The sequence below is a fragment of the Symphalangus syndactylus genome, chromosome 2 (genome assembly GCF_028878055.3).
Source record: "Symphalangus syndactylus isolate Jambi chromosome 2, NHGRI_mSymSyn1-v2.1_pri, whole genome shotgun sequence".
Classification (NCBI taxonomy): Eukaryota; Metazoa; Chordata; class Mammalia; order Primates; family Hylobatidae; genus Symphalangus; species Symphalangus syndactylus.
In genome coordinates, this window is record NC_072424.2 from 121,201,956 (window position 1) to 121,228,359 (window position 26,404).

General features: G+C 38.6%; 1 protein-coding gene across 1 annotated transcript; it reads right to left on the reverse strand.

The window, feature by feature from the left end:
- Nucleotides 1–5,573: 5,573 nt before the first annotated feature.
- ADAT2 (adenosine deaminase tRNA specific 2) lies at nucleotides 5,574–26,388 on the reverse strand. Its single transcript, XM_055266023.2, has 6 exons — nucleotides 26,275–26,388; nucleotides 18,251–18,355; nucleotides 13,503–13,653; nucleotides 12,173–12,279; nucleotides 8,298–8,370; nucleotides 5,574–8,136 (listed from the first exon to the last, which is right to left on the reverse strand). Exons 1-6 carry the CDS (start codon nucleotides 26,368–26,370, stop codon nucleotides 8,093–8,095), a joined length of 576 nt encoding a protein of 191 aa, XP_055121998.2. The 5' UTR covers nucleotides 26,371–26,388; the 3' UTR covers nucleotides 5,574–8,092.
- Between the last annotated feature and the right edge of the window lie 16 nt (nucleotides 26,389–26,404).

Here is a 26,404-nt window from a genome sequence, read left to right on the forward strand (position 1 = left end):
GAATCCCAGGCAGTGTATCAGGCTTACCTGTGGAACTCATCACTAAGAGGAGGGACTCCTCTCAGGTCAAGAGGAAATTTAATCTTTCCTGAAATTCTTTAGCATTTGAATCATGATGGTGATGTTGCTGACATAAAAATCAGACATCCTTCATTTATTCAGGCCTCCAATATAGAAATGTCATTGAAAGAAACGACTTTCTACCAACGCCAGCCCAGGCTAGATTAAGAGCTGACAGCACTTGCATATTAAGTCAGGATTACTGGTGGAGTTAGTAATAGGTCATTTCCAAAGGGCACGAACAACCAAGAGAGATAACTGGTAATACCTTCTGAGATTAGGATTAAAACTAGCAAACAGTAGAATTCTATCTGTTCCATTAATTTTTAAAAATCACACTGTAGGTTTTAGTTTAAGTAATTAATAGCAATGGCAACACTGGATTATTTTCCCTTAATAACTTTGCATTCTCCTGCATATTTTAATTGAAATATATGCGTTATATGACAAAAGTGCCTCTGGAGAAACAATCAAAACCTGATCAGCTCTTCCCATGATTAATGACAGAACCGGTGGGCAAAGCTGACAGCATTTTTCAATATGGCAAGCTTGATTTTCTGAAAGAAAGAAAGTCAAGGCCCATCTTCTCCCTCACACTTAGCTAAATTGGTAACTGAATCAACTAATGCAATGGGTTATCTTATCTCAAGAAATTATTATGTAAAACTGAAATGTACCACTATTTCTCTCTTTTGGGTGGATTTCCTTTTAATGGAAGAGTAATCTTATTTTATTCCAAGTGTCATTTCCAGATCAGGTTTTCCATGAGGTAGACAGAGACCTTGCTCAGTCCGAGAGTCCCTCCTCATTTCAGCCTGGGAACTGACAGCAAAGTGGGTGGCTGAAGGCACGGGACGTGGGCTTTCCGTGGGCATCAAAAGGTCAATCAAAGGAGATGTAATATTCACTCAGCACTCTGCTGACAGCAACCCAGTCCATTTTTCTCTATTTAAGACTTTAATGTAGGCCTGAGACCCACCACTCCCACACACAATACTCAGTAGTTTATGACCATATTAGAAGTTCCCAGTTATGGGTACAGGCAGCAGGCTCATATCTGCATATTCTCAGCCAACACCATCTGGGAATTGAGTTTGTTGTGCTGACTACAAGCCTAGGACTCTTCCAGACCAGCAGCTCCAGCCTTTAACCCTTCCCCTTCTCCAAAACAAGAAAGCATAGCAGAATGTTAGATGAGAGAGTATAGAGGCTTGATTCTACTAGAAGGTATGTTTTTAAAAATAATTAATTAATTAATTTTTTTTGAGACATGGCCTTGCTGTGTTACCCAGGCTGGAGTGCAGAGGTACTCATTGCAACCTCTGTCTCCTGGGGTCAAGCAATCCTCCCATCTCAGCCTCCCAAGTAGCTGGGACTACAGGAGCGTGCTACCATGACTGGCTAATTTTTCATATTTTTTTGTAAAGACAAGGTCTTGCCACGTTGCTTTGGTTGGTCTCGAACTCAGGAGCTCAAGCAATCCACCTGCCTCAGCCTCCCAAAGTGCTGGGATTACAGGTGTGAGCCACCGCTCCCAGCTATGTTTTTAATTTAAAAATAATTCATAAATGTTGGCACTTTAAGATAAAAAAATGAATTGAAACACTTCAGAGTTGCAGCACCATGCTGAGAACTGCTGCACTGAACTCTAAAGCTGCCTAAGTCACCCATGTCAAGTCACACAAGTCAACTCTAACTCCCTGGCTGGCTGTCTGCCTGGCAGGCATTCTCTTTATAGAGAATGGACCAAGACCCATGACTGTATATAGTTATAATTAAGAGCACAGACTCCGGGGCCAGCCTGCCTGAATTCAGATCCTAGCTTCATATTGTTTGCTCTTCATTGGAGCTGTTCACAAAAATTCCAATTCTCTTCTCCCTGATGTAGATAATGGATTATATTATCTGCTGCCTTGAAGTTGGGCATGGCCATGTGACTTGAATTCTTTTGAGAGCAAAAGTGATGTGTCACTTCTGGGCAAAAGCCAGGAAGCCCTCCTCACCCAAAGTGTGGCCCATGGTCCAGCACTATAGGCACCACCTAGAAGGTTGATAGAAACACGGCATCTCAGGCCCTCCAGGACCTCCTGAATCAGAATGTGAATTTAATAAGCTCCCCAGGAGATGCCTATGCACGTTTAAGTTTGAGAAGCCCTGCCCTAAGGTATGAAGCGTTATTCACCATGTTCTCTTCTCTGGCCACAGCAGCTGATGTCCTGGTGGTGGAGTTTCCTTTAGCCTAGGCTCCTGGCCTGACCTGAGATGGACAAGAAGCAAGGCATGAGAAAAATAAGCTTTTGTTCTAAGCCACTAAAACTTGAAGGCTATTACATTGGTTTAACTAGCTCCTTCTGAGTGATGTGATCACTTAGCACTCTGTGACCTTGGGCAAGTTACATAATCTCCCTGTGCCTCAGCTTACTTGATGTAAAACAGAGATAGTAACAGAAAACAATATTTTAAAACATGATGATCATAAATAAAATGTATTATTTATTCTAAACCCAAATAAAATGATACATTATCTTTTCTCCTTGCCACTCTCTTAAAATGTATATAAGGAAATAAAACATTCTAAGCCAAAAAACATGTTTTGTTGTCTTAGATTTTTCCTTTACATTTATAGACCAACTTTTCAAAAGGAAAAAACAAAACTGTGGTACTGAAGCAATTCACAATGAGCTTCACAATGAGCCACATTATTCGGTTCCAATCACAGAATTTGAACAAGCAGCTTCCAATCTCAGCCTTTTACCTACTCTAGACCAGGGGCAGCTAACATTTTCTTGAAGGGCCAGATGCTAAATATTTTAGGCTTTGAGTCACATGGTTTGTCACCACTGCTCAACTCTGCCATTGTAGCACAAGAGCAGCCACAGACAACACAGAAACAAATGGGCATGGCTGTCATCCAATGTAACTTTATTTATGGACACTGAAATTTGATTGCCATATAAGGTTCATGGGTCACTAAATATTATCCTTCTTTTGATTTTTTTTCAATCACTCAGAATTGCAAGACCCATTTTTAAGTCATGAGTGGTACCGAAACAGGTAGCGGGCTGGATATGGCCCACGGGCCATACTTTGTGGACTCCTGCTCTAGATTCTCAAGTTCATGCTTCAACATGTTAAAGAAAAATTTATTTTGACACTTGTTAAGGTAAGGAAGACTTAATTCAGGACTACAGTGATAGTTTTTAAAACTATCGCAACAAGAGGAAGAGATCAGGCTCAACTCTGAATACAACCAGAACATGTCTGGGTTTATAACTAATGGGCAGAGTGAGGGGGTCAGTGATTAGAAAATTACTAAGAGGAGATATCAAGAGTAGAGTTTTTGCAAAATGAACTTAACAGGCTTCTCGTTGAAGGGAGGCCAAGGACTTATACATCGAAAGTAGGGGATAAGAAATTTCATAGATATTGAGGATGGGGGATTATCTCTAAACTGACTTAGCAGGATTCTTGCTAAAGCTGGGCTGTAGAGGCCCATCAAGAATGGGGGCCAAGGTGGAGGCCAGGTTGAAAAGAGGACTCAGGGCCTGACTGAAGTTTGGTCGAGAGAGCCTTTGTCAAACTACACCATGAAGCCTCCTTAATAGTCATGGATATGTGGTGTTCAACCCAATATCTACTTAGAAATCTGGTGAGAAATAGTCACAAGCCTGTTCTTATTAGCTCAACTTGAAGAAAATGTAAGATCCTAAAGATGTCAAACTTTCAGCAGAACTTACACCAGTCTAACCCATAAAAATCATGTCGCCCATCGCTCCTTTCCTCACTACACAAAATTAGCAATTTACGAAGGAAATAGTTGGCGGTTGTCTTCATAGATGAAGTCAATGTAGTCTTATTCCTTTGCCAAAAGGCAGAGAAACCAGTTCCTGGTGTCTGTTTTCCCTGGGGCTATTCAAGGCCAGTTCACATAGGACCACTGGGAAAGACAAGCTTTGGCATCACCACAAATTTTTAACAAGGCGCTATACTACTTTTAAAAAAGATTTAAGTAATTTTTTCAAGAGCTTTGGCTTTTGCTATTTTTACTGACGTTTTGAAAGTAGCAGTGCTTACAACATTTTAAGTCTAGATGTCTCTATGGAAACCCAAGATAACTCATATTTTATGACCAAATGACAACCTACCTAGAGTCTTTATCCCGTTGGATCACCACAGGTCATCTGCAGTATCAGAAACATCTTAGGTCTATTTTCCAAAAGCCTATCTTATCAGGCATAATGAAATTTATATAATTTTTACTTTTGCTGAGGAGGAAATTAGGAAGGAAATAATTTATTTCTCAGGCTTAATTTTGATGCTTATTAAGATATCACTATTTAAAACATTCTTACTAGAAATATTTTTTAATCAATTTTGGCAGACATAGTAAAAGAGGAGGAATGCAATCAAATAATTTAATAGTTGCTTTGAAATTTATGTCATTAATTTTCCTCCTCTCCTTTCCATCAGTGTCAAATACATTTTCTGTTTAAAATGTAACAGCTCCTCTTCCCACAGACTGCTTATTGATTGCAACAGAGAAAAAAAGTAATTATATAGTGAAGGAATAGGACAACACCTTGACCAGATGACCAAAATTGACATCACCTTGGTGTGACAGCCTTTGTGTGCCTCCAGATGTGATATCCTGTGAGGAACTTAAAGTCACCCAGAACCTGAATCTAATCATGAGAAAACATCAAATAAATTTAAAACAAGGACCATTCTATTATTTAAAAAAGAAGAAAACGGAGAGGAGGCAAAATGACTGTATTATTTAAAAATGTCAATGTCATAAAAGACAAAGAAAGCCAGTGAAAATGTTCTAGACTAAAAGAACAAAAAGCAGACAGGTGCAGAGGCTCACGCCTATAATCCCAGTGCTTTGGGAGGCCAAGGAAGGAGGACTGCTTCAGTCTAGGAGTTCAAGACCAGCCTGGGCAACATAGTGAGACCTTGTCCCTACACACACAAAAAAAAATTAGGTGTGGTGACATGAGTCTGTGGTCCCAGCTACTCAGGAGGCTGAGGAGGAAGGATTGCTTGAGCCAGGTTGAGGCTGCAGTGAGCTGTGATCACGCCACTAGACGACAGAGTAAGACCTACCTTAAAAAAAAAAAAAAAAAAGCTGGATTCAAGACAAGTAAATGTAATGCTGGACCCTAGACTGGACCTGGGATTATAGGGCAGTGGGAGAACTTCTTTACAGGACATTATTGGGTCAGCTGACAAAACTGGAATACAAATGATAGATTCAAGTATATCAATGTTAAATTTTCTTAAGTCAATAACTATACCGAAACATTTCAGGGTAAAGGGCCATGGTGTGTGTGTGTGTGTGTGTTTGTGTGTGTGTGTGTGTGTGTGTGTATACTTTTCCTAGTAAAAAGTTTAAAGAAAAATTAAGAGTTCTTGCCTACACTGAAGCTCTTGGCCATCTATTTTCTTTCCATGATACTCCAAATACAACACAGGAAAAGATGGTTGTGCCAAGTAACAAGAAAGCACAAAGATATTTTAACATGATCTTTTATCAGTGATTGAAGCCTACCAAAGCATTACATACCACACATTCTCCACAGTTTGTTGCAAAGACCAGCAAACACTGGATAACTCTAGCAGCTTCTAAATGTAATCATTTCCCCCTAACTTCTCTCAACAGGGCAGTGATTCTAAAACCTTTTTGTATCTCACCACTTTCAGAACTATTTTGTACACAAAACAAATCTTTCAGCTGGTCTCTTGGACAGGCACTATCAGTATCAATCAATTGAATTCAAGCTTTTGAACTAGGACATCTTAATATTTTAACCCATGTCTAAGTAGCTGGGGAATGTGGTACTCAGGAAGCTGAATGACCTCAACATATATCTATAATTCCTCATCATCACTTGGAAATGCTAGCAGAATTCCACAGAGCTAATGTCTATGACACCCTCAGCGGTCCTGCCCTCCAATCTGCAGTATGCCATATTAATGATTTTCCCCCAAAGTGATGGAGGGAACTGTGCCCCAGTCCAAACATTTAGGACAGATTTTCGATAGGTCAATCACTGAAGAGGGAACCAAAAAGGTGCTAAACCACAATTAAATTGTTCAGCTATGCTTCAGAATCAGGAAACACTACTTATCCACCATTCTCCAAAACAGCAAAGATGGAACATAAGTGTATTGTTAAGTCTTTTCTATTCTTCCCTGTCTATCATTTTATTATTTCCTTGATTCTTTTAGTAGTGACAGTCTCTGGGCTAGAATACTCATATACTATTTTCGGCTTTGGCTTTTTGTTCTAGATAGTCTTATTATTCACTTTTCCCCAAATTTCAATCAGTAATTTCATTTAGCAAATGTTTACCAAGAACCTACTGGACATAAGATGCTCAGCCAGACTTACTGGGCGGTACTCCACAGAGGCAAAACTCCAGGTTGGTTGTCCTACAAATAATCCCCAAGAAAATGATATGAACACAATAAATGCAATGAAATCTGCTTGCAGAAAAGCATAAGAAGCCAGAAATGAATTACGACCAACTGCAAAAAGGAACAAACTAGTCAAAGCACTAAAATTTAATGAGAAGATAATTTTTAAAGTGGATGAAATTGAAGGTGCACGTAACATTATCACAGATTTAAAATCATGCATATTCTCCATAAAACTTTTCAAATGCAGTTAAAAACACACACACACACACACACACACACAAAACCAAGCAATTATAAGTCCTCTGAAGCATGTAACTGTGATTAGCTGCTACTCTCAGCAATATAAAAATACTTTCACCACAATTACATTCCAGCCTGTAATGTAATTCAAAACAAACAAGTCAGAGACATCGCTCAAATGACAGAACCAACAAATACAGATGCTTTGCATCAAGGAAATGAATCTACTGAAGAAATGCAACTGAGGAGCAGCAGCCCCTCCAGGGATTGGAGCTGAGCTTCTGGTGGAACGGCGAGGCCCCCTTCTGGGCAGAGGCACACAGTGCGCCCAGTGGGGCTGTGCAAAGCTGCCCTGTAGTCAGGGAGGTGAACTGGGGACTTCCTGCTGTGGATACCCTTTCCAGTGTTGTGTTCAAAGTTTTACATTTTAGATTTTAAATTTATTATATGGATCTTAAAAGAAATAACTGTTTGTTTCAGATTAAATTGACCATTCTATTTTTCAGTCAGTATTCTCACCACCAAATGGCACCGATCCCCTTTACCCTGTGTTCCTTTTGCTTTTTGCCGTAACTCTTATTGTCCTCCAATAAACTGTGTAATCTATCATATCCATCTCCCCTTGCTAGAATATAAGCTCCACGAGGGCGGGATAATTTGGTCTTTTGCTCAATAACAATTGTCCCATTTATGTCTTTATCTTTTAAGACTATTCATCTTCAAATAAGACATAAATAAGGTTTTATTATAGCAATATGCTATAATTTTTAAGTGACAACTCAAGCACTTGTTTTAAAAGTATGCATTTTCTCTAAATGCTTTATAAAAGCAAAGTCTTTTCTAAGGACCATATAATTACGATCTCTATATACACAACTTATATACAATTTAGAGAGAAGTCACAGCCCCCAGTGCCCTGGGAGAACATCGCAGCTGCAAAAAAATGAAGAATCTGACTCTGAAATGCCAGTCCTGGAGAAGGTGTTCTCAGGGTGGCAAACTGCAGTCCAGACACACTCCAGGTCCCTGGGTCTGGCCACACATTCTCTAAAAAGTCAGCACTTGCCTGGACTGGGCACTTGTGGCTAGAGGGGTACGTACTACTTGCTAATTTCTAAAACCTCAAACCTTAATTTTCCCCCATCTTAAAATGGGAATCAGCTTGTGGAAAAGCTAATAACTGTTTACAATTGTCAGACTTCTAAAAAGTGCTAATTTGTTCCCTTAACAGAGCAAATGATGAGAGACACCATTTTCCCGCAGATTAAAAACAATATATAAACATATGATTCAACGACGTCAACAGCTTTCAGTCTATGAATCTTGTCCAGGTCACTTTGGGTCACTTGGTTCTTTCACCAAAACATGTTCAAGATTTCTGACATTCCTTTTTCCGAACTTTCGATTTTGGTGCTGTGAAAAGAATAGAAAAGAAAAAGAAAGTGAAGAGGTAAGCTCATAGCAGACTCTCTTTGTATGGATTTAAGGGAAGTACATTATCTACAATAGAAAACTGACCATTTGGCCTGGGCGAAAGAGCGAGACTCCGTCTCAAAAAAAAAAAGAAAACTGACCATTTGGATTTTCTTGTTTGTAGAAGGTCTTTAACATTTCCACTGCTTCCTCAGCCCGATATCCAGGGATACACTGATGGAATGAGAAAGTTGAGAATAAACATAGGCCTATGAAAATGTGTGTTGTATCCCATAAAAACAACATATATATACATGATTATGTAAACAGATTTCAGATGTTAATAAACTTTGGGGATATTAGTAACATGGGTAAGGAGGTACACTTCCAAAAGATGTTCGATATATAGCCTCAGTTAGGCATCACTCCCAATCAACTGTTATTCATCCATCAACTATTATAGAAGTTACCAGCTTTGTGATCTTGGGTTAGGCACTTAAACTCTCCATGCCTTATTTATAAAATGCTGGCAATAATAGCACTTACTTCAGAGGGATTTTGTGAGGATTAAGTGAGATAATACCTGTTAAATACCAGGCACATCATAAGTGCTCATTAAGCATTAGTTATTTTTATCTGCTCCTATTTACTAGTGGCCCATTAAGCATTCCATGCTATAGAGCTAGGGTTGGCAAATTATATTTGGTGGACCAAATCCATTCCATAGCTGAGAATTGTGAGCTAAGAATGGTTTTTATATCTTAAGAGCTTTGTTAAAGAAAAAAAAAGACTAGGCAACAGAGACATAAGTGGCTCACAAAGGGTGAAATATTTACTAGCTAACCCTTTGCAGATAAAGTTTATCAACCCTTGCTACAGAGGATTTTAAAAAATAAAATTCAGCTTGTTCTATCTTTAGCATCTAACTGGGGAAAAGAAATCATAACATGTGAAAGAATAAATAAGAAATTGTGATATCAGTAAGGAGTGTTATCATATGAAATATTACCTGAAGAACATGAAACTTGAACTTGCCTTAGAGTTAGAGAATATTTAAAGAGGCTAAGCAGAGCATTTCAGGGAAAGGGCAAGAAGAAGCCTGGGTTGTGTGTGAGGAAATCAGCTGATAGAGGAGGAGGTGACTATTAAGGAAGCATAAGGAAAGAAAGACAAAAAATGGGGTAAAAAACATGTACGGCTTTGAAAGCTTGTCAGAAGAGTTTGGACTTAAAACCACGCACCCATCTGAAGTGCAAGAAGTGACACAATGAGCATCTGGAAGGAAGGAGCCAGAAAGCACAGGCACAGAAGACAGGAGGACCAGCTCCTGTGAGATGCTGTTCAGAACAAACCTCCCATTCTCCTGTGTCTTCAGTCTGCCCTTGCCTGGGCCTCTGACACCTGAATAAACCTTCGCCATAACAAATAACCTTCCATCCACCCTGTCCCGTCAAAGGCTGACACCCTGCTCCTGCCTTCACTCCTCAGTGGCCTCATCTTCACTGGCTTGAGTTCCCAGCACTTCACTGAGTCTGCCCTCTCAGAAATCCCCAGGTCCCTACTGACCAAAACACTGGCCTCCTTTCAGATTCCTCAACTCTGCAGTCCTGGAGGCAACTGGCCACACCTGCTCTGTCTGACCACTCTTGCCTCCCTTGGCTTCTCAGTGTTTCACCATCCTAACCACTGCCAGCCAGTCCCGTCACAGCTGCTCTCTGCTTCCTGCTGTGTTAAGTGCTGGAGCTCCCCAGAGGTCCCCCTCCACTCCACTCGCACACTCAGAACCCTCTCCTCTTACTTGGGATGAGAGCAGTGGTTCTCAACCATGGTGGTTCAGGAGAACCGCTTGGAACTCTCTGGAAACACAGCGCTGTTGGCCCCCTGCCTTCTGATTCAGATGGTCTGCGGCAGGGACTGAGCAGAGTCAGGCGCAGAAGCCTCCTTCTGATTCTAACGGGCAGTCAGGGATGAGAACCGCTGAGTTACAGGCCTCGAAGGAAACTGCACTGCTCTAACACACCAAGATAACTTATTATTTATATTTTCAAGTATCCATTATAGCAACAAATTTGTGGCGTTAATAAAAAGCACACATTAATAATAATTTTTTTTTTTTTGAGACAGAGTCTCACTCTGTCACCCAGGCTGGAGTGCAGTGGTGCAATCTCGGCTCACTCACTGCGAGCTCCGCCTCCCGGGTTCACGCCATTCTCCTGCCTCAGCCTCCCAAGTAGCTGGGATCACAGGCGCCCGCCACCATGCCCGGCTAATTTTTTGTATTTTTAGTACAGACGGGGTTTCACAGTGTTAGCCAGGATGGTCTTGATCTCCTGACCTCGTGATCTGCCCGCCTTGGCCTCCCAAAGTGCTGGGATTACAGGCGTGAGCCACTGCACCTGGCCATAAAATAAAAATTTTAAAAAACAGAACAGGTGTTACGATTAATCACCATCTTCTTTGAAAAGAATAGTTCTGTAGGCCTCTACAAATTTTAATGCTGCTTATACTACAGTATGAAAAGAATCTGTAATTCTGCAGTAAGAAACAGTATCCCACCTCCCAATTACCTGCTGCCTCCTAAGCCCAGACGAATAAAAAAAAAGAATACCCAGCATTCAGAGCCTGGGCCACCACTGTTTTCCTTAGAATCTAAAAGCACCTTTAAAAAAACCATAATTTGGCATTCAGCCTGGAGATATGGCTGCAAGCCGCAGGCATTGATTTGCAGCTGAGCCGATGTGGCTAGGTATACACACTGCAAATGAACTTGTTTGGGTTCTGCTGCATCGACTACAAAGATGTGTGAGAAAGGACTGTGTTTGTGCCCTCATGTCACTGACATGTTGGAGAGAAATATTCCACCCATGTCTGACATCAAAAGACTCATCTTTGTTCTGCCCAGAAACTGAAAAATTATTTAGATCACTCTCATAAAGGAAATATGGAGTCAGCAATTCATTTGCAAAGAGTTATGTAAGCAAAATTTGAGCTACTAATAGAAGTGATTGGAAAAATCAAATCACTTTCTAAATGTCTTTAATGATCAAACCAATTGTATCCTTTACTCTCCATCATTGCATTACAATTTCTTTTCTGATGTAATGTTAAACAGCATCTATTCTCAAATGTACAGAAGTTGATAGGAAAGCTAATGTTGAGCTAGAAAACTCACGAACGTTTTAAAAACTCGTTCTCAGTGAGACTCCGCCAAATTTAGTCCTTCATAGGTCCTTAAAGTATTCTAGGAACCCCTGAGGTTTTTGAAGTGAACTGCCCAGCCATATCCAGCATCTGTTAAAGCTTTTTCTTTTTAAAGCATGATACTTTTACAGTAACCTTACATCTTGGAGAGAAAAACAATCAAACCAATCAATGAAAGTAGGGGTATAGTCACAGGCCAAACTCTGAAATACAAATTCCTTTTGTTCATAGTCTGACCCTTAAAAACTTTGGGAAAAGTGGCAAGATTAAAGGGAAAGGAGAATTTCTAGGAGATTAAAGACATGGATTCTTAAGTCTGGGGAAATTTCGACATTAAAAAGACAGAAAAAAACATGAAAATACAGTGATTGCTAGATACTAAAATCAGGATGTGGCAATCAGGCAAAATGATTAAATTTGTGCAAAAATATTGTGTGTGCTGTAAATAGTCTCTAGCGTCACTGACACAGGCCAAGCGTCACCAAACTTGGTAGAGCATAGAGCTGGTAACGTTCATTGAATAAAAACTCCAACAGAGAGAGTGTCTTCAGGCATACCTAACGGTGTTGATGAAGAGTGTTCGGAGTCAGCTGGGAAGGGTGGACTCTCCTTCAGGAGGGAGTCTGTTAATGAAGAGAGGTAGGCACTCATCCAGAAACTCTTCCCTGTCATCTTATACTGAGGCATAAATGAACTCCACCAGAGGCCCTGAGATCCAAGATGTCTGATTCTATCATGGTTTCTTCATATACTGGCCACACACTAGTTATTCACAAGCCCATAAAGAGATGAAAATAATTAGCAAGAAAGAAAAAGCATAAGCAGTTTGTATTACCTGAAATGGTCTCCCAGTGTTTGGTAGGTCAGCAGAGGCAATATTTAGAACAGAGCCACAACCACCAAATCGTTCATTCTGACAGCCATATACAACCAGCAGGATTTATAAGACAGAATTAAGGTTCTGCATAGAATGTACAGTTCAAGTATGTATCGTGACAAAATCAGAGTAGGTTTATACTAGCCATCCTGGAGAGGAAAGCTCATGCTACTCTTCAAAACAGTGAAGCTTACGATTAGTCTTACAAACCATACAATCCAGTTACACAGAAGAAAAGGGGTTAAAGTATTGAGAAATTGACATTTAACAACTGCAAACAGAATGAAAACTGAGTATGTGGTTGCTTAATGTTCACAGTTCAGGGCTCTCTCTGCTCTTTCCTAAATCACTTTTTCAGAATCATTAGGAAGTCAGAGCCAGAAAGCATGCAGAAATTTAATCCAGGGATTTTCACCTTTTAAAAAAAACAGATTCTTCCCTGTTCTTGCCCCCAAATAAAATATAACCTGTGCCCTAATACAGAATAGACTAAAGCTTAGCCACTCTGTAAGGCAGGATGAGGAGAGAATTCTAAGTTGCCCATAACAACCCTTTTATAGAGACTGTACATTTTATCATACCCAAAAACCTCTGTATTATTTTTAAAGTGTTAAAATTATCCATCCATACATAGTAAAATAAGTACATAAAAAATAAGGAACTAAAAAACTGAGCTTTTCAATTTTCAAATAATTTTTTAAAAAGATCTTTAGAAGTCCCTACAGAGTCTCTGCACTATTTAAGTTGCTTAATCCATGCAAGACAATCCAAAGAGCTGTAACTTTACTCATTTTCCGTTTACAATTAGAATATCATAAAGGATTTCTTACTTCTTATTTACTTTTTACTGATAATGTTTGATACATTGTAATAGATATTCATGGCAAACAAACCAACAGATAAACAGAGAAAAAAAATTTAAATCACTCATAATCCATTATCCAAAGGCAAAACTTAGCTGCATATTCTTTAGGACTTTTCCTTTGCAAACTGTTTTATAATCCACTTCAACTTAATTTATGATTTATCTTTATATAACTGTTTAAGACAGTTCTAATATTTTCTTTCTCTAGATTATTTGTTTAATCATTCTATGTTTATTGATATGAAAAGAAATAGGTCATTTTACTTTTTAAAAAGCTTTCCTTTTTTTGGCTAAGACACACTATATTTTACAAGGTGTTTCCTAAGTCTGTGTTTTCATATTTTGGAAAACAGCCTATGTGTTTGGCCACTCTCTTGTTCACACGAATGGTACAATACATTAACTCATGAAGTCAAAGGATACTCATCAGGCGGAGAGCAGCTGCACACATAATGCACGGCTCCACAGTGACATATAACACAGTGTGTTCAAATACTTCAGAGGGACTCTTGCCACTTTGACGACACCAATCGAGGACCTGATCGATGGCCACCATTTCTGCATGTCGAGTAGCCTGAAAAGAGAAAGGGGCTTGCACTGATGCTGTTTGCTTCATGTGACTACTGTTTTACAAATATACAAAAACTAAGTACAAAATATGCGCCTATCCTTTCTGCCAATATTTTAATGAATACAGTTTCAAGACACCCTTAGCAGTGGACAACATATTCCCCAATTCAAGTACCATAACCTCATTTGCGAAAGATACCTAATCAGAGATGCCATAGGAATCATGCTGTATTTTTAGTTAGGTACCTAAGTGCCTTAGGGGAAACTCTTTCAATAAAAATGCCATGGAGAAGGTAAGTCTAAAAAACAAAGAAAAAAAGATAAAGTCTATGGTTTCTGAATATTTCAGGGGAAGCAAAATTTTCATAAGCTTGTGCTCTAGTTTCAAATATATGTTCAAGGCTGTCACTGACCTCACTCCAAGCAAATCTACATTAAGTTTACTGGAATGTCATCTCTTACACTTTTGGGGAATGAGGTTTTATATACCAGAAGACTCTAGAGAAGTAGAGATTTGGTATTGGTCTCCGACACATCATAGGAAGCAGTAGAGGATAGGAGAAATCACATAGCATGTGGAACTGACTACATTTAAATTTGAATCTTGACAGTGACATTACTAATTATGTGGACTTAGGCAAGTAACTTAACTTCTGTAAGTCTAGGATTCCCCATATGTAAAATGGTATACACTGGTATCTACACTTATAAACCTTATAAATCTGAATCACATGAAGCATGGTGCCACATAATACTACACATGTACTCTGCTAGCTCTTGTCTTCTTTTCTTTCTCCCTTACTAAAATAGCTTAAAGTGAATCATAGATTCTATATGGAATAATTATTTAGAATATTCATGACAATAGCATTTATCAATAATTTACACTGAGTGCTAACTACGCACAAGCCACTGGGCTAAATAAATTCTGTGTAGGATAAAAAGTCTCTGTCCTCAACAAGCATAAAATCTGGTGGGGCTCATTTACGTGTGAGATAGGGCAGGGCATGAAAAGTGCCAGCACAGTGGCCCAAGATGCCACGGAAGCTAGAGGCAGATGGGAGTGGAGCTGGCCAAGGGGCTACGTGGGTGAATCACAGAATTAATTACCAGAGATGGAAGGTACTTTAGAGAAGAGGTTCCCAAACCTGGCTGCACACCAAAACTAAGTGTAGAGTTTAAAAAAAAAAAAAAAAAAAAAAAGGGTTTCCCCAACTTACGTGCTTTCAAAAAATCAGATGTAGAATTATGGAATCAAATCTCCCTATAGCTCTCAATAAACAATTGCTGAACTCAATCATCTCAGTCAACTCTTTTACTACTAAAGAAAAAGAAGCTAAGCAAAGCTGGCATGTGTTAATCACATACAGCTGGGAGAGGAGGTGGTGGTGGCGACTGGGTGGTGGTGGTGGTATCAGATCCAAAAGTAGAACTCAGGTCTTCTCATTTGGGGTCAAGAGTCTTTCTATGCTGTAGTTATAGAGTAATCTTCTTTATGACACGGAATAACAAAATAAACCCGGGTTAATTTCAGCATACAGAAGAAACCCCAGTCACTGGATGGGGTTAGATGGATATTGTTAGGACATTCAAAGTTCTCATCTTAAGATGTCATACACAAAATGCAAATTGGAAAATATGACCACGATTTAAAATAAAGAATTCTACTCCTAAGTATCTATACATTCATTAATTGCTGTATTATGTTTATTACTAATCTCATGTTTTAATATCCTCTTAATAACTGCTTTGTGATTCAACATGAATGTAATTAAAACATTTTTTTAAATTCTTCAAAAAATTTTTCAAAAAAAATTTTTGTATGTTTTACAGTATTTTAAATTGATATTTAAAATTATGTCATTTTTCAACAAACATCAGCTAATTGTTTGCAGAAGTATGTGTACATGCTTCTGTTTTTTCTAATTGAAAAGGTAATGGCTAATTTAAAAATGTTAATTCTATATGGGAATGACTACCCTGACAGTTAAATAATACTTCTCAGTGTTATAATGGTAATTATTTTAACATTGTTTGAAATTATTGTACATGTGAGTTAAAATTAAGAGACTGTATATATTTGTATATTGTTATATGATTTATATGAAAGAAAACTGGAAGAATATGGCAAAATTTTAATAGTTCTGCATAGAGAAATGAGAATAGAACTGCTTCTACTTTCTGTATTTGAAATTTTAAAAAGTTATTTCAAAATAAGCATTTAAACAACAAAGAAGGCCCTGACAGTGGCTGAACTCCCCCAGCAGATGTCTGATGCCAAGAACATGATGGCTGCCTATGACCCCCAGTATGGCCTCTACCTAACAGAGGCTGCCATTTTCAGGGGCTGGATGTCCATGAGGGAGGTAGAGGAGAAAATGCTTAATGTCCAAACCAAGAACAGCAGCTACTTTGCTGACTGGATTCCCTACAATGGGAAAACAGCTTTCTGGGACATCGCATCCCCAGGGCTAAAAATGTCCACCACTTTCATCAGTAACAACACGGCCATCCAGGAGCTGCTCAGGCACGTCTCAGAGCAGCTCACAGCTATGGTCAGGTGCAAGGCCTTCCTGCACTGGTACACGGGCGAGGGCAAGAATGAGATGGAATTCACTGAGGCTGAGAGCAACAGGAATGACCTGGTATCAGAGTACCAACAGTATCAGGATGCCACTGTTGAGGAGGAGGGAGAGTCTGAGGAGTGGACTGAGGAAATGCGGGCCTAGAGCCTTCTGTTACTGGGTTAAGGGTGGGGGCGGTATGAATTCTCATTTACCCACAATGTGTTCTGTGATAGCCATGTCTGTGTGGGCACTTGCTGTTCTTGCTGTGTGTTCACCTCTATTAAAGCATTTCCATAGTAAAAAATAAATAAATAAATAAAAATAAAAAGTATGACTTACATATATTCATGCTTCTCACTTATTACAGGGCAAATTTAAAACCAATTCATTAAAAAGTTGTCTTTTTCAAGAATTCAAAGGTCAAAGAACTTTGTGAAATACTGTATTTTTATTTACGTGCTTTTTTTCTTTCTAATTCTACACTTCGATCTACTATTTTTCATAAGCAAATTGATAAAAAAGTTTTTTGGGGGCTGACATATTAACTACAGATTTTCTATGCAGTGAACATGGTTATATATAAATCTGAATTGTCCAACTACTTTGTTGGAACAGTTCCTATTGATTGCAACTGCTGGGGCGAAGTATATGCAAAATCTACATTTTGAGTAAATTTCCTATAATCGATGTAAGCTTTCCCAGTGTTTGAATGTTTCCCATTTCCTAAAACTGTTCAAACATTAGATATCAGTATTTTTAATCACTGATAATGTAATGTTACAAAGAAATTGCTTTTTTCTTCTGCTAAAGTTAAGTTAGATCATCTTCATATAGCCTTATTGGTTGTTATTTCATTTTCCTCCATTCCTTTTATTTTCACTTCCCTTGTAATATTAGTCTCTTTGTTACTTTTTCTAAGAGCTCATTTCTGATTAAGGATGTGAACATTTTGTCAAGCATTGCAAATGAAATACCATGTTTATTCCTGTTTATTTTACTGTGGTGTTTTATTTTTTTGGTTGTACAGAAGTTATGTATTAAAATATAATCCTGTTCTATTTTATGGCCAAAAACAAGTAAGTAAATAAATGATTTGTGAATCTGGATTCCTATTTTACACATGTTTTGCTAAATATCAGTTTTCTTTTCAATAGATGTGATTGATAGATGAACTAGTTCCCATAGCACTGGTATCAACATCAGCTTATTCTCTGGCTCCCAAAATCACATGACAAGATAAAAGTCTGTGTGAATGGCATTACAGGTATAAGTGATCTTTGAGTCCACCTAGGAATTTTTGTAATCATAAAATTTGGTAGTTTACTTATACTTCCCAAGTATACTTATCATGACACACTATTGTGATACCACGTTTAAGAAGCATTGCCTTGAACCATGAACTTCCCAACCTAACCACAATAAAAGTCATATAAGCTATTAAAATGTACATACTGCATGTAGCTACAGAGGCAGTTGGTGTTGAAGACCCTATTTTGTTGAATTATCTGATACAGAAATAGCTTCCTTTATATAATCCTCACACCTCCCTCCAAAGCTATACATTGAGGATACTTTTTTAATTTACTAGGATGAAAATATTATTTAAAGGTACTAAAAAAGAATGCATTATGAGTTAAATTGACCTATTCCGTAAAACGAAAATTTCATATATTAGATTGGCTTAAAGTAGAGACAGACTTATTTCTTCCATGCTGACATTCTGATGAAATAAAATCCTCTCTTGGGTTTCACTCAAGCATTAGAGTAAAACTCTATGAAACAGAAAATTATTCACTAAGATTTTATGGCTTCACTAAATTGTTCTGAATTTTCCACAATAAAAAAAATCGGCATGTATCACTTTCAAAATCAGGAAGAAAATAATACTGAAAAAGAGAGACATTAAGAAAAGCTACCCACCACTGGCAGCTATGGGACTATATTCAGTCTCACCTTCACACCAACTGTGGTAAATTCTCTCCAGTCCACCCATCACTACCGTATGTTTGCAATTATACTGCTCAACTCACATACATTTTTGGTTTGGTTAACTTCATTTCTCCCCTTCCCTACAACTTCACTGTTGTAGACCATAAGGCAGCCAACAGGAACTTCAGTATTTTCGAGGGCTTCTTTGGCCTGAAACACAAAGTGGAAAATATAAGATGTAATACTCCATACTTGAAAAGAGTACAGGAAAGAAAGAGATGCAGCATGAACAAGATACACATGTACAAAGACTGAAACAAAGAAGTGCAGCTTTCCCTTTTCTGGAATGTAGTTCCATTACGGTATTTAGTGCCCGTGTTCCGTGTTGTGTCCATGTTAAGGGAGACTCAAAAAAAATCCCCTCGATAGGTCCAGAGCCCCTGATTTCTTCTCATTGGAAATAGATGCATTCAAAAGAGACTGTGACTGACCACTGTTCTTAAAGTGCCAGGGTCGATGTGTCTTTTCAGAGATAGAATACATATTTGCAAAAAGGTAGGGGAATAAATAATACTTATAAATACTTTATTACAATCCTTTCCTCATTGAAATTCCTTTGCTTCTCTAAAAATTATAGAAATTATCCTCTAGAGTCCCAATAGCTAAAGGTAACCAGACTGGATGTCGCCCTGTCCCACAATTTCTACTCTATGTGAGACAATAAGAGTTTAGAAGTACTCTACGTAAAATGGCACAATCATTATGAGAAACATTTTGGAAATTTCTTTAAAAATAAACACACACACAGTCTGTAACAAAATTCCACTCCTAAGTATTTAAAACAAGGGAATATGTGTCTACAAAAAAAAAAAAAAAGAAGAAAGAAAGCTTAAAAAAGAACTAAAACCTTGAAAAAGAATGTTAATAGCCAAAACCTGAAACTGCACAGGTGGCCATCAACAGGAAAATGGATAAACAAACTGTGTCCTATTCATATAATGGAATACTAGTCAGCAATAAAAAGGAACTACTGATACTGTGACAACATGGATGAGCCTCATAGACATGCTAAGTAAAGGAAGTCACACACAAAAGCACACATACTATATGATTCCTTTTGCACAAAGTACCAGAATAGATAAAACTAAACTACAATGACAGAAACTGGAACAGTGGTTGCTTCATGGAGGAGGATGTGCAGATTGATTGGGGAGGTACACAAAAAAATTTTCTGAGGTGGTGAAAACTTTCTGGATCTTGATAAAGGCATGGATTATAGAGATGTTTGCATTATTCAAAAGAGACTGAAGGATACATTTACAACCTGTGCATCTCACTGTATATAAAGTATACCTCAACTGAAAAAAATCAGTGAGAAAAACAAGTTTAGGAACACTTCCATGACTACCATCCCAGGAATGGCAAACCAATTATTATATTCTCAAAGTTCCCCTTATCACAGGCCATTCATTTTTCTTCTTGCCCCATGATAGCAGCCCTGGGCCCTAGGAAAATTAACTCTACCTTCAGGCGGAGAGCTTAAGCAGGCACGTTATGCCTCAGTATAACCTGATACTGCCTCTGAGAGGCAGAATAAGGGAAGAGTACAACCCTTGGACTAGTGTACATTCGTTTCCATCTCAATGCAGTCAAAAGAATATAACTGCTGTACAGCCGTTTCCGGAAAGGCAAGGTATTCCTTACTGTGGCAGCCCTGAAGAGACTTTGGAAGACTTGATTCTCACTTAAGTGCACGTACTTATACACATCATAGGGCATATAAAGTGCAAAGTTGAAGGCATTGTTAAAACAGTGTCTTCTGTCTCCTGCACTAGTCTCTTACTCCCAGTTCTACTTTATTTAACTAGTGACAACTTCCTATTATAAGGCATACAGGATTTCCTCAGTTACTCCCACCATGCTCAACAGACACTTTTTCTTCATTTGGCCATTACAGCAAAAAGGAGAGGCCCACAGCAGGAGCAAACTGGGCCTCTCTTTTCTCCATCTGGTTGGTGGGTCAGAGATGGGGCATGGAGAGATGTGAGAAGACAGTATCTGATGCAATAAGACTGCATTCAGGACTGTTTTTTGAACTATCCACAGGCTGGTTGTGTCCCAGTTCTGTGATACTGGTTAAAGCATGTCCAGTTTATGCAAGTTCAAAAGGCTTGAAGAGTTCCGAGGTTTGGTTAATACAGACAAATGCACCATAAGCTACTATAGAGAAGAAAGCCAAGAAGAAGACGGACGGTTAAGGAGAATGGAAATGCTAACTACCAGTGTAGCTATGGCAATTATTATACTAAGAATTTTATTTAAGGTAAGTGTAGAATGACACAGAGATCCAGGTACACAGAAAAGACAAATCATTTATTCATGCAAAAAATATATGTTGAGGATCTTGAGATGGAGAGATTATCCCAAATCCAGGTGGGCCCTAAATGTAATCACAAATGTCCTCCTAAGAGAGACAAATAACGTCATTGATGAGGAATGGCCGAGCCTGTCATGATGAGGATGAGTGGGTAAGCAACTGGAATGGTAGGCAGGGGAGGGGGCGGTGAGAATAACACAAAGTCCCATGGAAGTGAGTTGAGGGGAACTCCTCTTCAACTATTAACACATAGGTTTGCTTCATTAACAAGTTCACAATAGATTTAATTAAGCTGGAAATCAATTTCACCCCATACCCATATCATACTTTCAAACACTCCCAACAACTGTACTGTCAAGTCTGATCACTTCTTCACAAATGCAAAAAAGCTCAGGAAAATGGGTCTGAAATTTGTGCAGGTTGCTTTGAATTTAACCTTCCTTGCCTTTTTGAGGGGGAAAGACCAAGGTCAGATATTATTTAAAAATAGCTACTAGGTCTTGCGTAAAGTAACAAATGATCAACCTTCAAAATTAAAGAATAAAATCTCTGTTCTTCCCAGCCCAAACACTGGTCTCTATTTTGTCTTTGAATATAATTTCTTTTTTTTCTCTAGTCAGGGCCTGCCCAGTTACAGATAATGAAAGCACCTAGATGGAAGAGACTTCATAGTTTATTATTTTCTCCAAAGACATTACTACTATAAATTGCTTTCTAGTGATGTCATGATAAAAGGGGGAGAGATGGAAACAGACCTTGTTTGCACAGAGTCTGATGAGTCCTTAAAGAAATATTTCCTATAAAGATAAAAAATTAGGGGGAACAAACAAGTTAGCCAGAACAACTCTCAGGTAGAACATCATCCTGTCCAAAAGGTTAAAGTATATAACTGTTTCTGCTAATTACTCTCTTCTGAGTGATTACTCTGAGTAATTAGCAGAAAGTTATATAGTTTAACTTTGGAGGTTTAAAAAGTGATGATGTTTTTACTCCATCAACTTTAAATTCTTCAATATGGCACTGAAGGTCTCCCAACTATCACCCATCCTCCCACTGGCCAGCCGAACCAACCTAACTTTTCATTATTCATTTAGGTTATTAACCTTTTCAGAGCAGAAATCCCCTTTTAGACTCTGATGAAAGTTATAGACTGTCTCACTTGCAAAAGGCACATGCACATAATATTTTATATGTAGTTTCAGGGTTCATAGATCCCGCTAAACCTTAGCCCAAGGTTAGGGAGCCCTGTTCTAGACAGATAGCTAGATCTCCTTCTAACCCAAAACAAAGCTCTTCTTTGTACATGACAGTATCTTTGCTTGGATCAACCTTTCCTTTCCACCAGCCCACATCCTTTTGGTTCCTTAAAATTTAGAAGGAATTCTATCATTTATCTCAACGGATGTGTTGAAGGACCTTGCCAGCTGTTATCTGACAGCACTTTACATCTCTCTCTTGTGGTCTTTGGACATGTTACTTACCAGCCTCTTCATCTGTGCTTGGCTTAATTTCATCAACTAAACAGTATGTTCCTGGAAGGCAAGCACTAGATCCAGGCACTATGAAGCTTCTCTTGCTCACCTCTGCAGCCTATGCACGCAGCACAAGGTATAACACATAGCAAAAACTTAATCATACCACATTTGTTGAAATGGTAATCATACCATATTTGTTGAAATGGTGTCTGTGGTGTTTGCTTTCTTTTCGCATTTCCCTAAGAGCCTAGCATAATGTTATATTAATACCAACTGCCCCAAAAATGCATACTACAAAAAAATACAATTGACTTTTTTTCTAGAAAACTTGCAACTTTTTTTCTATAAATATATATATATATAGTCAATCTTTCTTTTCTCCTAATTATAAAGTAAGATATGTTCAAGGTGGAGAACTTAGGGATAAAAAAAAAAAAAAAAACCCTCATGTATCAAAAAAAAAAAAAACCCCACTAAGAATCCCAATACCCCAAAATATAATCCCTGTTATTCTGAGGCAACGGAGGTTTTTTCTGTTTTTTCCTGTGCCCTGCATACACATATTTACAGTTTTTAAAAAGTCAAATAGATTTACACTATATATACAGTTCAGCAGTCTGCCTTTTTCATTTAGAAATGTATGGTTAACCTTTCCCTATATTGGGTAATATTTTTTCATCACATGATTTTGTAAAGGTTGTACACTATTTCTCCTTATGATTAAAACGATAACCTATGATGATGCTATGCTTAGCTCTCAGAAAGAAACCTGCCACGAAAAATAATGGTTTTATTAAAAAGCAGTAAAGTTGATAACCTTATATGCTATCCAACAGATCCTTTTGTAGTGATGGAAATGTCCTTTGATCTGTAATGTACAATACGGTAGCCAGTGGTCATATGTGGCTGCTGACTACTTGAAATGTGGCTAATACAACTGAGGAGCTGGATTTTATTTTATTTCACCTTAATTAATTTAAACTTAAATAGACACATGTGGTTAGTGGCTACGATATTAGGCATCATGGTTTTAGAAGGCAATACAGGAATATCTATATAATTTCAAAGCACATACATCCTTTGTCCCATTTTAGGTAGTCACTCCATAGCAACAGAAATACCGTGAGGTAGGGAGGAGTGACTAATATCAAGACTACCAAAAAAACTGCTGATAATCAAAAAGAGAATATATAATTCCACTTATGCAAAAGTACATATGGCTGTTTACATATGGACACAGAGATATGGAAGGATGCTCCCAAAATACTAATAGTATTGTCTCTAATAGTAGGACTTTTAGGTAATTTTTACATAATTTGTTAACCCTTTTTTATAGTTTGAATTTTTTATGACCATGAATTATTTACATAAACAGAAAAAGAAAACATTAAAATATTTTCACTTTGGAAAAAAAAAAAAAGGGCATTACTGGATCAAAGGATAAGCTCACTTTTAAGGCCTTTTATATTTACCTAGCCAAATTGTCCTAATAAAAGGGTGTTCTATGCTTTTATACTATTGGTGGGACTGTAAACTAGTTCAACCACTGTGGAAGACAGTGTGGCAATTCCTCAAGGATCTAGAACTAGAAATGCCATTTGACCCAGCCATCCCATTACTGAGCATATACCCAAACGATTATAAATCACGCTGCTATAAAGACACATGCACACGTATGTTTACTGTGGCACTATTCACAATAGCAAGGACTTGGAACAAACCCAAATGTCCATCAATGATAGACTGGATTAAGAAAATGTGGCACATATACACCATGGAATACTATGCAGCCATAAAAAAGGATGAGCTCATCCTTTTCATTTGTAGGGACATGGATGAAGCTGGAAACCTCATTCTGAGCAAACTATCACAAGGACAGAAAACCAAACACTGCATGTTCTCACTCATAAGTGGGAATTGAACAATGAGAACACTTGAACACAGGGTGGGGAACATCACACACCGGGGCCTGTCATGGGGTTGGGGGAGAGGGGAGGGATAGCATTAGGAGATATACCTAATGTAAATGACGAGTTAATAGGTGCAGCACACCAACATGGCACATGTATACATATGTAACAAACCTGCACATTGTGCACATGTACCCTAGAACTTAAAGTATAATAATTTAAAAAAAGTAAATTAAACTTAAAACTTTCAACTTTGGCTTAACTAGAGTTAACTTTATCAGCATATTAAATAAAAACTGTAATATACATGTTACATACAAAAAAAAAGGTGTTCTAAATTCAGCTCCTCCCAACCAACAAACACCTCAAACATGCACACCCTTATTATCACCAAGCATTAAAATTGCTTTCACTTTTGCCAATTTAACAGGTGAAAAATTGTGTATCATTTTAATTTGAATTTCATTAATAGTGAAATTGTGTATTCATTTATTTGCTGGCTACTCGTCACTTCTTCTAGAAATATCATGTTCAGGTGAGGTGTGGTGACTCACACCTGTAATCCCAGCACTTTGGGAGGCTGAGGTGGGACAACTGCCTGGGCCCAGGAGTTCAAGACCAGCTTGGGCAACACAGAGAGACCCTGTCTAAACCAAAAAAAAAATTTAAAAAATAAAAAGAAATTTTAAAAAGAAATATATTCATAGCCTTTGACCTTTTCAGTATTAGGGTATACATCTTTCCTTTTACTTCGGAAAGTACTTAGATTTTATATAAATTATATGTTACGGTTATTAAACCTGTCCTTTTATATATGTCGCAAATATTTTCCTTCTTTGTATTTCCTTTACTTTGTATCTTTTTTTCTTTTTTGAGACAGGGTCTGGCTCTGTCTCCCAGGTTGGAGTACAGTGGCACAGACACGGCTCACTGCAGCCTCAATCTCCCAGGGCTCAAGCAAACCTCCTGCGTGAGCCTCCTGAGTAGCTAGGACTACAGGCACATGCCACCATGCCCTACTAATTCTTAAATTTTTATTTAGTAGTGACAGGGTCTGGCTATGTTGCCCAGGCTGTTCTTCAGCTTTTGAGATCAAGAGATCCTCTTGCTTCTGCCTTCCAAAGTTTTGGGATTATAGGCATGAGCCACTGCATCTGGCCATGCTACTTTGTATCTTTTTAAACATGTAGATGTTTTCAAAGAATTTCTAGACCTCTTTGGCTTTGACATTTTTTGTCTCTTAATTGTATTATAAACACCTAGGGATGTGATTCCATAGTTTACGTCCTCCTACACAGGATTAAGGAGGCAGCTGCTTCTTGGGTTTTGGCATATACGCGTTTCTTCAAGGTCTTAAAGGAAAAAAAGTACTTGTTAGGAGGGCTACATGTCACTAGGCAATAGGAACTTTTCAGCTTCATTATAATCCTATAGGACCACCGCTGTATATGTGGTCCTATAAGATTATAATGGAGCTGAAAAGTGCTAGCGAGCTTCTTAACTGGGATAAAGGTTTGTTTGTAAACGTATGTAAATGTATTTATATGTGCTAGCCCAAGGTCAACCTAAAAGGTAGCAAAAGTGGTTAGCCCAGAAGTCTACACATAAACTAGTGTTGTCTACCTCCATACCACCCTGAATGTCCCTCGATCTCGGAAGCTAAGCAGGGTCAGGGCTGGTTAGTACTTGGATGGGTCAATAGGGCTAAGGTGAGTAGATTTAATGCTCCAGGATAACGACCTTTACCTACAGGTCGTGTGGCACGTGGCTGTATGTACAGTTATTAAAATGTAAATACATATGTTTACAAACAAACTTTTTTCCCAGTTAAGAAGCTCGCTAGCACACACCATTCTGCTGAAAGCCGCCTTTATTTCGCAGTCCCGAAAGGAGTGAGGGAAGGAAGTAAAAGGGCAGAGGAAATAATGAATGAATGCGAGACGCCGATTGTACAGGGACTTGTTTCCATACTGCTGTCTACCAGAAACGTTCTGTTTCCTTCCTTCTGCTGGACATGTTCCAAGGGCCAAAACCTCAAATAATGTGACTTTGTAGATTGGAGAGTGTGTGACCACGGAAAGGAAAGGGAGGCAGCACATGCCAGCCAGCGACAGAATGTTAAGTCTGCAGCATACTCCACCCCAATGAAACAAATAATTTCTGTATTTCCTCCCCTTCCTTCGCCCAGAGCCACTGTGAGAATGGACTACAGAAAGTTTCGAGGCAGTAAAGCCAGTTGTTCACCCAGAACATCTGACTGCCATAAAAATTATGGTGACGAGAAAGAACGTTTGCTCAAATGCCGGGGTCGGGTTGAGGGCTAGAGAAAGGTCCCACCCCGCAGCATCCACCTCCCGGGCTCCTCACCATGCGCATTGCCTCCTCCATCCACTTTTCGGTCTCCTCTGCCGACACCGAGCACGTGCCGCCTGCAGATGGCTTGGGTGCCGCCTTCGCCTCCATACCCGGCCACCACTCAGCAACAGAGGCCGCGGCG